This window comes from Mesoplodon mirus (genome assembly GCF_964341445.2).
Source record: "Mesoplodon mirus genome assembly, chromosome: 8".
Taxonomy (NCBI): Eukaryota; Metazoa; Chordata; class Mammalia; order Artiodactyla; family Ziphiidae; genus Mesoplodon; species Mesoplodon mirus.
Window position 1 is genome coordinate 48,900,083 of NC_138984.1, and position 16,790 is coordinate 48,916,872.

The 16,790-nt window shown below is 36.5% G+C and overlaps 1 protein-coding gene across 1 annotated transcript in view; it reads right to left on the minus strand.

The window, feature by feature from the left end:
- The window catches only part of FSIP2 (fibrous sheath interacting protein 2), a gene marked incomplete at both ends in the record, with an annotated part of 114,188 nt that extends 110,064 nt beyond the window's left edge, over positions 1–4,124 (minus strand). Inside the window, 2 exons of the mRNA XM_082630421.1 lie at positions 3,569–3,694; positions 4,026–4,124. Of these exons, the coding sequence (XP_082486547.1) occupies positions 3,569–3,694; positions 4,026–4,124 (225 nt within the window). The remainder of the gene's footprint in view (positions 1–3,568; positions 3,695–4,025) is intronic.
- Positions 4,125–16,790: the final 12,666 nt, after the last annotated feature.

Here is a 16,790-nt window from a genome sequence, read left to right on the forward strand (position 1 = left end):
TAAAGCAAGCAAGAATGTGAAGTGGGGAAAAACCAGCAATAGAAGAATTTGGAATGGGCAATGTTAATTTCTTATCCCTACCTCTTTTCTTCACTGACCTGAATTATTCTAAAAATCCACCCTCACTCAATTAATCCACGCCCCCCCACCCCAATCTCCATCAGCTCCTGACCCAAAGCTAGAAAACGGAGGAGGAAAGGGAAAGAAAGGGAATAGGATAAAATTTGTTTTTAATGTATAAAGCTAATACTAAGATTCTCCCTTTTCCTCCTCCCTCTTCCAGATCAAGGCACTGCATTAGAAGGATAAAGGGATAATATCAATTATCATGATTATATCTCAATAATCTGAAAATGAAGGAAAACAGAAAATCTTTCACAAAAATTCATTGAAACAACTCTGACAAAAAATAGAAGTAAGGGCTTCTCTGGTGGTGCAGTGGTTGAGAGTCTGCCTGCTGATGCAGGGGACACGGGTTCATGCCCCGGTCCGGTAAGATCCCACATGCCGTGGAGCGGCTGGGCCCATGAGCCATGGTCGCTGAGCCTGCGCGTCCGGAGCCTGTGCTCCACAACGGGAGAGGCCACAACACTGAGAGGCCCACATACCACACACACACACACACAAAAATATATATATATATATATATATATAAGTAAAACTCAGATATTAAAGATGATGAATTAAAGAATGTATTTTGAGTTCTTATCTGATACAAGAAACCCAATGATTTCTGAGCACTACAGTCAGGAAAAAATTCAAGGTCTATATTATACAGTTCAACATATTGAAGAACCAATTATAAAGGATACTGATAGGGATCGAGGTTTCTCCATATGTGTAAAGACCAAATACAACCTTATGAAGTAGTCATTAACATATAAAAGAAGGAAAATATCAGCTAGTAGTCATATTGCTATATCTGTTACTTTAGAGGAAGCAGATGAATTATTTAATCTCATCTGTAAGTTAAAACATTACAAAGTGAGGGGGGGTTAAAATTTTGGGGGGGATGTGAGTACTTAGTCCATTTTTCAAAAATTTTTCAATAGCAGGATAGTGATAATGGGTAATGGGAGAACCTCTGAAAGGGAAAAAGTAGAGGATGGAAGCAGGTGCGGAAGTGGTCCGAATGTTGTCTTTGCATCCTATCTTTGTGCTTTCCTTTAGGTTTTCTTGGCCAGAACAACAGAAATTTTAGTCTAAAGTGATGTCAAAGCAGGAATTGGCTCAAGTGAAAGGCAATTGGAACGTGTGGGAGATGTGGCAAACCTGAGAGCACATGCCCTGTCTGCAGGCATCTAATTCAATTTATATGACCCCACACATTGTGCATCAATCCAGAACTGTCTGGAGGTACCAATTTGTGCTCAGTCTGTGTTCTGTCTGGCGGTTGCCACCTCAGTTAGATTCTGAACACTAAGGAGCCTGGGTTGGGACCCTAAAAAGAACTCCCTCAAGGTAAGTATGAGGATTCTTCTTATGTGGACAAAAGGGGAGACTGGGGAACCTGATAGGATGCTAGTGTTCCTTATCCATTTAAAAGCTTCCTGGTAAGTTTCTGACTGCTTGCTTAATACCAGACTTTAATCTCTTCCAAGCGGTCTAAGTTGTAAAGTAGAATTCCCTAATTACCAAAGCTTCCCTGAGAAGGCAAGGAAAAAAAAAAGGGAATTCTATAGGGCAATGTCTTAAATTCAGTGAGACCAGATAAGAAGTTCGTATCTTTCCTGTAAGGGAAATAGTCAAAAATCATGAGTCAAGGAGTGGATTGTTTCTTTTAGATGTTGATGTTTAGCTGTCAACTTCTTTTAGATGTTGAATTTTATCTTTGATGGCCTATATTTCTCAAAACCAGCCCTGGACTAGTGACCTGTAAACAAAGAACACCTTTCATATTGGGTTGCCCAAAAAGTTCATTCGGGTTTTTCAGTAACATCTTACCGAAAAATCTGAATGAACTTTTTGGGCAACCCAATACAAACCCATTTACTAGTGTCAGGGTAACCCATCTGTTGTCAATTAAAATAATTGGAAAGAAACAACTAAAAGTATAAATATAAAGCACTACTTCATTGAGGAGATTGATATCCTTTTTCTTTCAGTACAAAGTCAGTCTTCAGGGAAATTGGGCCTAATTATGATTAAATGAAGAGTTTGGGGGAAAATGAATGTAATAAAGAACAGAGAACATCTTTTTAAAAAGTAGTTGGCAAGTGAAGTATTATTTGACAGAGAAAATGGTAATACAGCAAACAATATTTGAGGAAGCAGACAGAAGACAGGGCTAAGTTTACATAATAAAAAGGAGTGATATAGGTTTCAAGCATGCTTTAGGAAAGCTGCTTTATGTGTATATGACAAATTGTATATAGTCAAATTGTGTGAGGTTGGCATATTTTTAGTTAACTTGCTGTATTCTAGTAGAAGAGACTTCTTTTTAAAAAGGGAAATTATGTATTTTCCAAAAACAAAATTTACTTTAAGAAATCATGTTTATTAGGCAAGTATCAAATATGAAGGGCCCTACTCATTTCTGATGACATCATAAATACTAGATGAGTAAGGGGGTAACTCAGAATTCTTCCTTGTAGAATTTTTTGCAATACTGATCAAAGCAACTGCTCAAAAAGAATGTATTGAACCTTCTTTAGTATTAAGTACTGAATCAAGGAATGGGGAGGTTTGAGAGAGGGGGTCACACTGAGGACTAAAAACACGGAAGAGTTTGAGGGCAGTGTACACTATAACCCAGTAAGATTTAAATTATAAAATTATAGCGCTGAGTAAAATTACACAGACCAAGGGCAATGCAAATTATAAGGAAATATAAGCTAAGTGGGGGGCTGTAAGGGTTGAGAAGGAATCTTGAAAGATGGCCCAAATTCATAGTTGGGGAGAAGAGCAAAGGGTATGCCAGGCTTGGGAGGCAAGGTGAACAAAGTCACAGAAGTATTAACATGGTCTGTGTGAGTAGGTATAAAAGACCCCAAAAAGCAGAGGCTCTGCACTGGAGAAAAGACTGGATGGGGAGGCTGGGGCAAATCATGGAGTCTCCTCAGGGAGACAGAGCCTTGTTTTTCTAAAGTCAGGTTAAAGGACTAAACACTTGAATTCATTTCAACTCTACTTTTTTTCGCACTTCGTGTGTGAAACAGAATTCAGCTCAAAACAAAGAGAGGTGTTCTGTAATGAGAGTTCTGTCCAAGTTATTATTGGTTAAAATCGTAACATCATTAAATGCCAGCCAGTACAGATAACCTTCCACCTTTCAACCAAACATACTTCTAAGTGAATTAAATCTCAATAAATAGGTATAAATGAAGTGTTATAAAATTAATTTATAATTTATGGAATCATATTAAGACAGAACTAAGAATCTAAACTTTCTAGCCCATGATTCTGTCCAAATCATACTAGATGACGTTGCTTGGTACGCATCCTAAACAATACCTTAGGAGAGTGCAAATTCCCTCAATGCACTTCGCATGATGTAGCTAGCACCTGAATTTAACAGTAGTCGAAAAGTACAAAGAAACCAACGTAAGCCAATTAAACATCACTTTACCTTTTCACTTAATTTCGTGGTATAGTATAAAGGGTTGCTTCCTGGGATCACAGGCAGCTTAACCCCAAGAGGCAGATCCAGTAGTTGAGCCGCTCCGACCCCCGGAAAGTGGGTTTTGTGCGCGCCCTGTCAGGTACAATTGGAGAGTTTTGTCTTTCCTTTAGGTTAGTTTAGGCCAACCGACTGTCACTCCAACCTAAGGAACTGAAGGGTCCAGCCCTGCCAGACAGCCGGAAAGACCTCCGCTTCCGGGTTACCAGCTCCCTCCCGCCGCGCCACGGCCAGCTGAGGCCAGTGCAGCCCGAGCCCCGCCATCTGCCGCGTCGCACGAGGGCGCCAGAAGCTGGACGGGTACGGTCCACACGCACCGCACGTGACCGTACGCGGCGCCCCCCCGCCCCCACCAGGCCTGAGGGCTGGTAGAGGACGAGGACGGCCAGTCTTCTCTGACACTCACATCTCCGCACTGCTGGCTGTCCGCGGCCAGGCTGCTGGTGGCCGTCTTGGCAGCGGCGACGTTGGCAGCCTTGGAGCAGGCGCTGAGGTACAACTCCATAGCCGGCCTGGGCCCCTCTGCGCCTCCGCCGCCCTCCACTCTCGCATCTCCTCGCGCCCCTTTCCCGTCGTTGTCCCTCAGTCCCCACCGGGCCGGAATGCCGGTACCCCGAGTTCCGGAGGCCCCACCCTCGCGGCGTCACAGGCTCCGAATGTGCGGGCGTCACACAGGAGTGCCCTCCGCGAGGGCCGGCCCCTTGCGCCCGAGGCCTGGGCGCCTCAGAGCTGAGGAAATCGGTGCTAGGGGCCTGGTCCCAGCGCGCCAAGGTCGAAATATCTTTTCTCTCTGAACCCTACAGCCCTCAGTCAAACCAACTCAGAATCAAAATGTATAAAGCTTTGCTGGCGTGTCAGCGGGCTAATTTCTCCTGGCCTCCGAGAAGGTTTGGTTCCATGCAGAAAATAAACAAAAAAGAGTGACTGTGCAGCCCATTCTAGGGCCAGAGGCCTGGCTTTCTACATGCCCCCCCCACCCCGTAGACTGTGACCATAGCACATCCCCAGGTTCCCATAACCTCTCCCCACCCCGCTCCAGGTGCCACAGGACGTACCGTCCTCCGACCCCCCTCTAGTCTTCCCCTTTCATTTCTAGCTCTCTTCTCTCTCTCTCCCAATCCCTCCTCGCCCCCTCTCTTGCTCTTCTCCTATATGCCTCTTTCTCCTCCTCTCAACCATCCAGCCAAAATTTATAAAGTGCCTGACACCTTTGGGCCAGTCATCTGAGCTGGGTACTAAAGGATACAGTGATGAGAAAAAAATATGGTCCCTTTCTTCAAGGAGCTAACTAGACTGTGAGTACTTTGAGGGCAGAGACTGTATCTGATGTCAGGAATTTGGACTTAGTCTCTTAGATTCCTTGGCACACTCTTATCCTCTTATTTTGGGGCCATTAGTAATAATACCTACCATTTATTGAGAATTTGCGAACTCCAGATTCTGTGCTAAACACTCTCTACATTAACCTTTATAACAGCCTTGTCAAGAAATACCCCATTTTTTCAAAGATTAAAGAAGAATGGCAATCACTATTAAATAGTGGCCCCAGAGGCAGTTTCTTAAATCAGTACACTGTACTTTTACATCTGCTCTATTTGTTTTAATGCCATGCAGATGCTTAAGGACCCCTAAATTTGAACGCATGTTCACAATCATCTCAAATTCGATATATTCAAATCTCAACCCACACCTTCCACCATAGAACAAAACAGAGGCCCTATTCTTCCTGCATTTCCCATCTCAGTGACAATATCAGTATCTACCCAAACCGGAAGCTGAGAAATTCTAGATACTTCCCCTTCTGAGCCTGCTGATTCAAGACTGACTGTGTCTTTGCTGTGCTGTTTCCTCTTCCTGACAGCCCTTTGCACTTCATTGCTTGGCTAATTGCAATCAGCCTTTAAGACTGCTTAAGTATTGTCTCCTCTAGGAAGCCTTTCTGACATTTCTAAGCTTTTGTCAAATTCACTTCCTCTGTGCTTCCCTCCGTTTTAGCACTTTTCCCAATACATCAAAAATGTCTCTTTACCTGTCACTCTCCCTTTAATAGAATGGAAACTCCTTGAAAGCAGGTATTTGCTTATTCAATTTTATATGTACAGTACTTGGCATAGTACCTAGCAAGCATTTAGTGAGTCCTAAGTATATTTTTGTTGCCACATACTAATGATGGCCCTACCCACACAATAGCAATAAAGGTTTTTGCTAGCAAAAATCTTTTTCTATGGAATGCTTTTAGCAGGACATTCCTAAATTGTCTAGAATTGCTTATGGTAAACAAACTGGAATATAAAGATTTATGGACAATGGTTGGTTGGAGAATGTTATATAGTCTGTGTAACCCAATATAAAATATAAATGTCTCATAATCTAACTGGCTCCTTCTATCAAAGTGAAGTAATGCATTCCTCACAAAAACCTCATCTGTTAACTTGGGCCAGAGTGCATCTGATGTGGTATAGTAGGACTTGGAGAACTGTGCTAGAGGTCTTGGACCTTTTTTTAAATGTTACCTGTGCCTTATGATTACATATATCCTTGAAATTATTAGTAAAGCTTGATACTGGGTATGAGTCCCTTGAATCTGAATTATCAAGCTAATCCTTTATGTTATCTTAAATTCCAAGATGCATTGATTTCTATGATAGCCTTTCTCAACTTTCATCCTATTGATTGATTTAATCATTTGATGTCCCTCAGAAGGCATAAGATGAAGAATTTTATATTGGTAAAGTAATAACATATGTGAGTAAAAATCTGAACACTAAAATTAATTTGCCCTTATTCTCAGATCCCAAGACTCTCAACCCAGAAGCAAACTATTGATATAGTCTGTGTATTGTTACGTACATGCAGACATATCTTATGAAGCATTTAGTGTTCATTTTTACTGAGCAATGTCTTGAAGATCATTCCATATGAATGAACAACTGTGATTTAATTTAGTTTTTAACTACACATGTATAGTGTATAATGCTGTAATTACCATAATTTATTCAACTAGTTTTATATTTATGAATTTTTAGATTTTTTTCTGTTACAAAAATTCTGTTATAAGCATCCTTTTAAATAGATTCCTAGATTAAAAGGTATTTTTTTTTCTTACAGATACTGTCATGTTTCCCTCAGAGCAGTTATACTAATTCATCCTACCACAAACAGATTTGGTAAGGTACGTGCCTGGTGTTATTGTCTTTCTGTCCTGAGTAGATATTTCTCATAGGTTGTGGTTTCAAGTAACGGCTAAAACTAGTTTTTATAATTTTTTTCTGTTTCAGAGACAATATAGATTCTTTTCCCTCAATTTTCATGCTTTCTTTTTCTTTTTTTTTTAGTTTCAACCAAGTTTAATTCACTTTTTATTATAATATAGGCCCTTCTCTGAAAGTCAGAATATATATGTGATGATTCCAGGTGGAGTAATTTGCCTCTTCATAGAGTAAAAATAGAAAGATTCCCTTTTCAAAAAGTCACCAGTAAGCTGGTAAAGCTAAGCACATTTCCCATTTTTCTGAGAAATTATATTCAGATGATATCAAGTGCAAATTTTTGAACTGGGTTGACATAAGTAAGACATCAGATGTTTAGAGAGCCAATACAATTTTTCAGACCACAGGTCAACATTAAGTAAAATACTGCTGTAGCAGCTGATATATTCACAGAAGACAAATATTGGGTTGGCCAAAAGGTTCATTATGGCAAAGCCTAATGAACTTTTTGGCCAACCCAATGTTATGTTGACTTCTTTTTATTTACTTATGTATTATTATTATTTTTTAATGTATGTTTATTTATTTATTTATCTTCTTATTAACTTTTTTTTTAATCTTGTATTTTGAAACCTTTACTCTGCTAACTTTAAGCAAAATCACTGGATAATTTTCTGTTAATGTATTTCAAGTTATATAAGCTTAGGGAATAAGATGAAAGTAGTGGCCAAATTGCTTCTTATGGGCTAACCGGCAAAATATATTTTTTGTCTCCTTTAAAAATCAAAGCATCATTTAGTAATCATAATAAACATATGTGTATATTTAACCCAAAATATATCACAAATTAAAAATAAGCTTGAACTTGTCAGCCTGTGTACAAAAGGGTTAATACACTACACCTGAGCCTGCTCTCTTTTTTTAGAGAAGCCTGCTTGCAAGATTCTCTCATGACTAGCATTTGGGAACTTGGCAGTTGAACCACTCAACAAACTGATTACATGGGTTCACTGTGCCTAGACTGTTTGTAAAGACAGTGTTTATGCTGGACACATGCTTTCTATCTGGGCGTCTGGGATTTTGATATGTGCTAGGGAGCAGGTGCTATCTAATCATCCACCATAAAAACCTTGGGCTCTGTTATGGACTGAATTGTGTTCCCCTAAAATTCATATGTAGAAATCCTAACCCTCAGTACCTGAGAATGTCGCCATATTTGGAGGGAGGGCCTTTAAATAGGTGATTAAGTTAAAATGAGATCATCAGAATAGGCCCTAATCTCATATGACTGATATCCTTATCAGAATGGGAGGTTAGGATATAGACAGGCACAGAGGGACGATCATATGAAGACATGGGTCTGTCTCATCACGATACAATGAAAATTCTTTAGGGAAGATTTGTCTGTCTTGTTCAATGTGCTCTTCAATAACTAGATCAGTGCTCAGTAATTATTATTAAATAGAAAAGACAGTAGGAGGTAATCAATAAACACCATTTCAGTAAATGAGTAAATTTAAGAAAAGGGAAAAATTTTTTTTCTTGATTATTGCTTAAAAGGACATTACCAGTGTTTACTTCAGGATATTTATGCTTTTGTTTTCATTTTATTTTATTGCATCCATTTCTGAGCAATGATCTTTCTAATTGACACTATCTTCTTTAGATAGCATCCCACATTTTTAATCCCTAAATTATTGTTTTCCTACATGGTGTTAAGAACATGAGCTATGGACCTGGAGATTATCATAGTAAGTGAAGTAAGTCAGACAGAGAAAGACAAATATCATATGATATCGCTTACATGCAGAATCTAAAATAAATGATACAAATGAACTTATTTACGAAACAGAAACAGACTCACAGACTTAGAAAATAAACTTATGGTTACCAAAGGAGAAAGGTGCAGGGGTGGGAGGGGTGGCGAAGGATAAATTGGGAGTTTGGGATTGATATATACACACTACTGTATTTAAAACAGATAACAAGGACCTACTGTATAGTACAGGGAACTGTACTCGGTATTCTGTAATAACCTAAATGGGAAAAGAATTTAGAAAAGGATATATGTATAGCTGAATCATTGTGCTGTACACCTGAAACAACACTGTAAATCAACTGTACTCCAATATATATTTTAAAAAATGAGCTATAAGGTAGTAAAAAAAAACAAACTGTAATAGCTGTCATTCCTCTTTTTCTCTCATTTAATTATTTATTTAAAGAATAGGTACATCATTAAATTATAGTAATAACTTTCTTGCATACTTCGATTGCATCAGAATATTTTAATTGCAGTTGTTCAGCTTTCATACAGTGATACTTATAAAACCTATCAGTATCTGCAGATTAAACAAAGTTCAGGGGCTTACTGATCTGGGTAAAGGTATAACTATTGTGTTAAATGGAGGATCAAAAACTTAGCTACTTGTGAAATTAACTCGGTGGATCAAGGCTGTATTTTTAAAGATAAACAAAAGAGAAAAGACCAAAAAGTAGTTTTTCAGATTTAGCATGAATATTACTTTATGCAAATTTTCTTTAGTTATATATTTATAATTGACATTTTCCTTATATATGTAAAGTGTGTATTATGAATTTAAGGAAGGACAGCCACAAAATAATAGATTATGAGCATTTATACTTCAATGAAAAGATTCTAAAACATGAAAATCCTTCAGAATATTAGAACAGAAAATGGTATCAGACATTTAAATGAATACTTTTATTTTACAAATAAAATCACAGGAAATTAGTAAAATGAAATATTCCAAAATTACCTATAGATTAATGGGAAATTTAAGGTAACTCAAGGCTTCTGTCAATTTTTCAAATCGTGGCGCTTAAGAGAATATGCTTTATACTATTCGAGAATATAACTTTGGATCTGTTTTACTCAGACTGAAACTGGAATCGTTAAGATTAATTTTTTTTCAATAAGCATGTTTGTTTTATACTAGGTGCAATCACCATAGAAATGTGGTTGCTCAACTTTGTTAAAAAATAGACATTCATTTAAATGTATAACCACAATTAGAGGAATTTATTAATTTCTTAACTTTTTTATCCTTGTAATAATGAATTGAGAAATTTTTAACATGGAATAATTGTCACCTTTTCATGTAGTTGGTATTAAAACTATCCTAATATAAGTGTTCAGAATAAGCACCAGTTAAAAATATTACTATGTCCTATCATCTTCTGTCAGTTGGTCATTTATATTAATGTTGCAGGGAATCACAGGGTTATTTCACAAGAAGCAGCTTATCAGTTGCGGGGCTCTTTGTTTGGTTAATTTTCACCTAATTAGTGAACAGTCTGAAAAAAACTTTTATCTTTAGTATGGTTTCAAAAGTAATGAAGGTGGGAATAAAAAAGACCGTAGAGGACATTGGTAGAAAAAAAAAATCTCTCAATTCTTTTTTATTTGAGACTTTTCTGTCTGAATTTTACCTTGTCTGATATAGGAGTTCATTTCTGTTTTATTAGTGGTGGCATGACAGACATATGCAGTCACCTATTTCTTTATTGTAAATCCTTCTAAATCACTTTTAGATATATCTGTGACATACAGAAAACAGTTGGGTTTTGTTTTGTGGGACAATTTGAAATTTTAAAAAAAATTTAATAAACCCATTTTCACTTATTAATATAAATATATGTTCTACTGTCAAATTATTTTATGCTGTATTTACTAAGATTCCTTTGGTGACTTTCTCGCTCCCTTTCTTGTTTAACTTTATTACTTAACTGCCCTAATGCTTCTAGATTTCTTTGATATCTTTAAACAGAAAGTACTAATAAAATTATTTTGAAATTATTAGGAGAGTTTATATTGGAAAAGATCTTCAAATCATGTAAGTCTGATTTTGAAATGGAATCCTTTGTGTTATCTCAGGGTTAATAACTTGTTCAAGTTACAGAATTAGAAAGTGATTCCTCCTTCACTCCAGAACACACTGTATATTAGTGTGCTCACAGGAATAAAATTTATCTTTGTCACACTAATTTAAAAAAATTCCAACAGGCTTTTGTACAAGGTAGTCCTAAGTTCACCTTTACCAACTCTTAACTGAATGAGCTATGAACCACAATTCCTTAATTCATAAAATGGCAATGATAATATCTATTTTAAATAATTATGTTATTAAAAGGTGAAATAGCATATGTAAAAAAGCTGTGCAATGGTTTGTAGACAGCCCTCAATAGATGTTAGTTTCCACTTCTTCTTTATATAATTTTTTCCTCCTCCCTTTATGGAAACAAGAATTATTGTGAGAACTTGAATAGATAATGCCTGCCTGTGATCATAAGATTCAAATGCATATTCTGTGTCTTTGGGCAACTTTCACTTTCCTCATTAATTTTTTACTCAAATAATGCAGTTTTCTGTAAGTGAGTTTTATCAGATTTCATCAGAAATTACTTCAAAGATAGTATTTTCATCACATCTATTTGGAGACTATTTTATCACTAAGGAGGAAACTCTTACCAATGAATATCTGGTTGTCCAAAGGTATTCAGATAACACATTTAAATTCCTACTTTATTTGCAGCTAATCATAAATAAGAACAGTTTTTGACCTTTGCTAATTATCATCTTTCTACCATTGCAAAATGCTAACATTGCAAAATCTTAGTCTCTATAACCATTATGCTTCATAAAATATATTTTAAAACCAAAATTATTCCTTTAACCTTCACGAAGTGCAAGAATTTAAAAAAATCTTTCTTGTTTCGGTAACTCAAGTTTGTTAACTACCTGGTAAAGTTTCCGAAGACTTTTAGAGTGATAAAGGAAGCATTCTACCTTTATAGATAAGAAGATTGTTAACATTAATTAAAAGTTAATAAAATCTAAGTTTTGCATGTAGAATATAGAAAATATGCTTTCACTGCTAACATTCGTACCTTGTGCTTATTATTATAAATTACATCTCTTTAAATTGTTTTGAAGTACTTAAATAACATGTCAGTAAGTTATCCTGTTCTTTAATTTGAAAAATGTGAATGTGGCAGTAAAGTTGGAAAACTTCAATATGTAAAATATCAAAGTGGCTTCTCAGTTAACAAAACTGAGCGATTCAACTTTTATATGAGTGAGGGGTTTAATAAAATGAATTAGAGCTTATACAAAAGCAGGAAGGGCTAGTATGAACATCTGAAATGCTACAGCTGGATGATCAGTGAGACAATAACAACTAGAGCCTAAAGCACTAGAGCAGGAGGAAAAGCTGGTGTTCAAATAGAAATCTAGTTATGCGATGTGTCTAGCCAAAAGGTGGAAGCATGAAGAGAGAGCTCATGAAGAATTCTGCAAAGTCTGCCACAACGGGACAGTGTGAGCTTGTAAAGTCATCTGCAGCTTCACTCTGATTAAGGCACTGTGACTGATCTCTGAAAACAATGGCTTTTGCTTCACTTCTCCCTTCCGTATCTCACACAAATTACTTTCATTGGCAAATTCTGACCTAGAGCTTACGGGGAAGAAGATACAAGAAAAATTAGTTTTTATCCTTACCAAGATTATGTTAGAGACAGGTATAGAAGAGATAATCTAGCACAGTTATAATGTTTTCTTTATATTTGATAAAATAAGCATTTATCTTCCTGTTTCTAGAACAATTGATCTTTTATGTGTATCATCATAAAATGAAATGTAAACAAACAGTAAGTGATCAGAACTTTAATATGACACTCTGTGATTCCTTTCCAATGTTTCCCCCTGGATTTCTATCTTGTGTATAAAAACTCAGTCCAGGTTACAGCCTCTCTTTGAATATGAATATGCTGATCTTAAAATTCTGAGACATAAAATTTTAAAACTGTTTTCTTAAATAAATGTTGAGCATCGCACACTGCTGTCAATCTGTGTTTTATCTTTTTGATATTTATTTTCAAAAGTATTATAACAGCTTCTTTAACTTATTAAAAGAAATAGAAGATTTCTACTGGCTTAGTTCTGTCAGTCTCCTTGGAGCCACAGATTGCAATGAAGCTGACCAAACTGCATGAATTGGGACTTGATTTCTTGTCTATTTAATTTTTTCTATTGACGCATGCTCTATATCCAGTAAAATGCAAAAATATTAAGCATATACTTCTATGAGTTTTACTAAGTGAACTCACCTATATAACTGTCACCTAGATCAAGATCTAGATCATTATCAGTATACCAGAAGTCTATCAGTGATGTCTCCAAGCAAAATATTCTGACATATATCACTGTAGATGAAATTTGAATGTTTTATATATTACATAAATAGAATCTAACGACATGTATCATTTGTGCTTGGTTTATTTTATTCAGTATTATGTCTGTGAGATTCATTCCTGTTGTTGCCTGTAGGAGCAGTTCATTGAATGGTATCCACTATATGGATATAGCAAACTGTACTTTTACATTTCATTATTGATGGGCATTTTGATTGTTTCTAGTTTGGAGATATTACAAATAATGATATATGCTGTTTGATGTACATGTATGTATGCATTTCTGGAATAGAATTGATGAGTGGTAGCATGAATACTTTCAGCTTTAGTAAATACTGCAAACGATTTTCCAAAGTGGATTTCTAATTTGCAGTCCCACCAGTAGGACAGAAAAGTTCTAGCTCTCCACATCATCACTAATAATTGGTATAATCAGTTGTTGTTATTTTGTTTTAGCCCTATGGTAGACGTGCAGTGGTATCTAATTTTCATTTCTCTGGTGACTAATGATACATATTTTCTCGTATGCTGTCATTTGTTTATCCTCTTTTGTGAAGTTTTTTACTTTGTTGGCATGTCTGCTTTTTTATTATTGATTTGTAGCAGTTTTTATGGACTTGCATACATCCTTTGTTATTTTCACATATTGCAAATATCTGTCATTTTGTGGCCTAATTTTCACTTTCTTAATGTCTTTTGATGGTCAGAATCTTTTTTTAATAATTGTATTTATTTATTTTTTGGCTGCGTTGGGTCATCGTTGCTGCGTGCGGGCTTTCTCTAGTTGCAGCGAGTGGGGGCTACTCTTCATTGTGGTGTGCAGGCTTCTCATTGCGGTGGCTTCTCTTGTTTCAGAGCACAGGCTCTAGGCGTGCAGGCTTCAGTAGTTGCAGCATCTGGGCTCAGTAGTTCTGTCTCCCGGGCTCTAGAGTGCAAGCTCAGTAGTTGTGGCACATGGGCTTAATTGCTCCGTGGCATTTGGGATCTTCCTGGACCAGGGCTCAAACCTGTGTCCTCTGCATTGGCAGGCGGATTCTTAACCACTGAGCCACCAGGAAAGTCCCAGAATCTCTTAATTTTTGACATCCAATTAATCTATCTTTTCTTTAATATTTTGTTTCTTATATACTTACTCATAAATTGTTTTCTATCCTAGGGTCTTGAAGATATTTGCCTGTGTTAACTTCTAAAAGCTTTATTGTTTTAACTTTCAAATTTAGTTTTATAATCTATCTGAATTGCTATTTGTGTGTTGTGGAGGAAAAGATGTATTTTTCACACAGATTCCAACTGATCCAGCACCATTTATTCAAAAAAGAACACCTTTCCTCATTTCAGTGCAGTGTCACTTGGACGTAAACCAGGTGACAACAGGAGTCAGTATGTTTCTCTCTTTGCTCCACTGAGCTATTTGTCTATCCTTGCAGTGGTACCACATTCTCTTAATTACTACAGATTTGCCTGTCATTGTACAACATCCAGCTTTCTTTATCATCTTCAAACCAATCTTAGATTTGTGGACCCTTTCCATTTATATATAAATTTTAGAATAAGTTTGTAGGGCCTCCCTGGTGGCGCAGTGGTTGAGAGTCCGCCTGCCGATGCAGGGGATACGGGTTCGTGCCCCGGTCTGGGAGGATCCCATATGCCGCGGAGCGGCTGGGCCCGTGAGCCATGGCCGCTGAGCCTGTGCGTCCGGAGCCTGTGCTCCGCAACGGGAGAGGCCACAACAGTGAGAGGCCCGCGTACAGCAAAAAAAAAAAAAAAAAAAAAAAGAATAAGTTTGTAAATTTCTACGAAAACAAAAATGTGCCATAATTTTGATTGGAATTGTGGGAGATATTTTAAGACTACATAGTATGTTTCTCAACACATTTTCATCCATGAATGTTAGTATCCACTGAGGATAGTCTCCTGAAAAAATAGGACGGTTATGTTTACCAAATTTTTATTTGTTTCTGATTCTACAATTCATTCTATTTATGTAGAACTTCTTAGTTGTGATTATACTGTAAAAATGATCTTTCCCTACTTTATTCATTCCCAATACTAGTTCCTGTTTGTTATTACTGCTTTTGAAACTTTTATTTAAAAAACCTAGACATTAAATGTGCTCATAGCTTCCAGGTATTTTCATTAGACAGAGCTAAGATACACACACATGCACAAAGAGACCTATATCTTTTTCTTTGTTTATTCATATCCATTTGTTAACACACAGCTCACACCAATTTATCCAAGTCCAATCAAATGCCACAGGCTTCATTTTTGTCTTCATCTTTCTCATGTTTTAATTCCCTGCTGGTATCCATTATCCTTAATAAATTTACTTATTTTTCTCATGACCCCTTTGTTTAACCATTCCCCAATCCTGCCAGTTACTTCTACCTCAGTCATATTTGCCTCTTCTATCTTGGTCACCTTGATAAAAGGAAAGAAAATGGAAAGAAATGGAAACAGTTTTCTCTTTTTTGAAGAGAAAAGGTAGAAGACAAAATGACAGGAAAGAAAAATAGATGAAGTGAGCAAGATGGAGGAAAAAGAGGTTCTCATTGATATCTCACCTCAGCAACAATAACTTGGCAACCATAAATGGGCAAAAGTGCCTTTGTAGGAGCTTTGGGATCTAGGTAGGAGTTGTGAAACTTCAGTGGAGTCCAAAACTTAGGAAATCCATTTTGAGAATGCATGCCTGCACCCAAGAGGCTGACTTGCCAACTGTGGTCTCGATTAAAGACCCAGAAACAGCTCTGTACCCCTAAGGAGTAGGCTACAGCCCCATTAGCCATGGTCCTGTCACTAGCACTATTTACTAAGGGCCTGGGAGGAGTTGCTCACCAATGCAAGAGTGCATTGATCATGAAGAAACAGGCAAATATGATACTGCCAAAGGAAACTTTTAAGCTTTAGTAACTTACCCTAAAGAAATGGAGATCTACAAATTAACTGTTTTGAATTTTTTGTCAGACGTCTTAAGGAAACTTAATGAAATGCAAGAGGATGCAGATGGACAACTAAATAAAATCAGGAAAAAATGCACTAATAGAATGAGAAGTTTTATAAAGAAGTAGAAACCATAGAGCAAATTCTGGAATTGAAGAATGCAATGAGCATCTAAATATAAAAAGCAAATATTAACAGAACTAAAGAGAGAAATAGACAGTAATATAATAATAGTAGGGGTTTCAATACCTTTCTTTCAATATTGGATAGATCATCCAGACAGAAAAGTAATGAGTAAACAGTGGCCCAGAATAACACTTTACACCAAATAGACCTAACAGACATATATAGAACATTCTATCCAACAGCACCATAATACACATACTTATCAATGCACACAGAACATTCTCTAGATCATATTTTAGGCCACAAAGCAAATATTAATAAATTTAAGAAGACTGTAATCCTATCAGTTGTTTTTTTCTGATCATAATATGAAACGAGAAGTCAATAACAGGAAAATGGAAAAACGTACAAATACATGAAAATTAAAACACAATCTTGAAAAACTAGTGGGTAAATGAAAGAATCAAAAGGGAAATCAGAAAGTAACTTGAGACATGAAAATGAAAACAATAAAATTGCTTATGGGATGTAGCAAAATCAGTTCTCAAAGGACAGTTTACAGTGATAAATGCCTCAAATAAATGATCAAATTTTATACCTCATTTGAATTTTGAAAAAGAAACTAATTGCAAAGTTAGCAATAGAAAGGAAATAAAAGAGTAGAGCAGAAATAAATATAA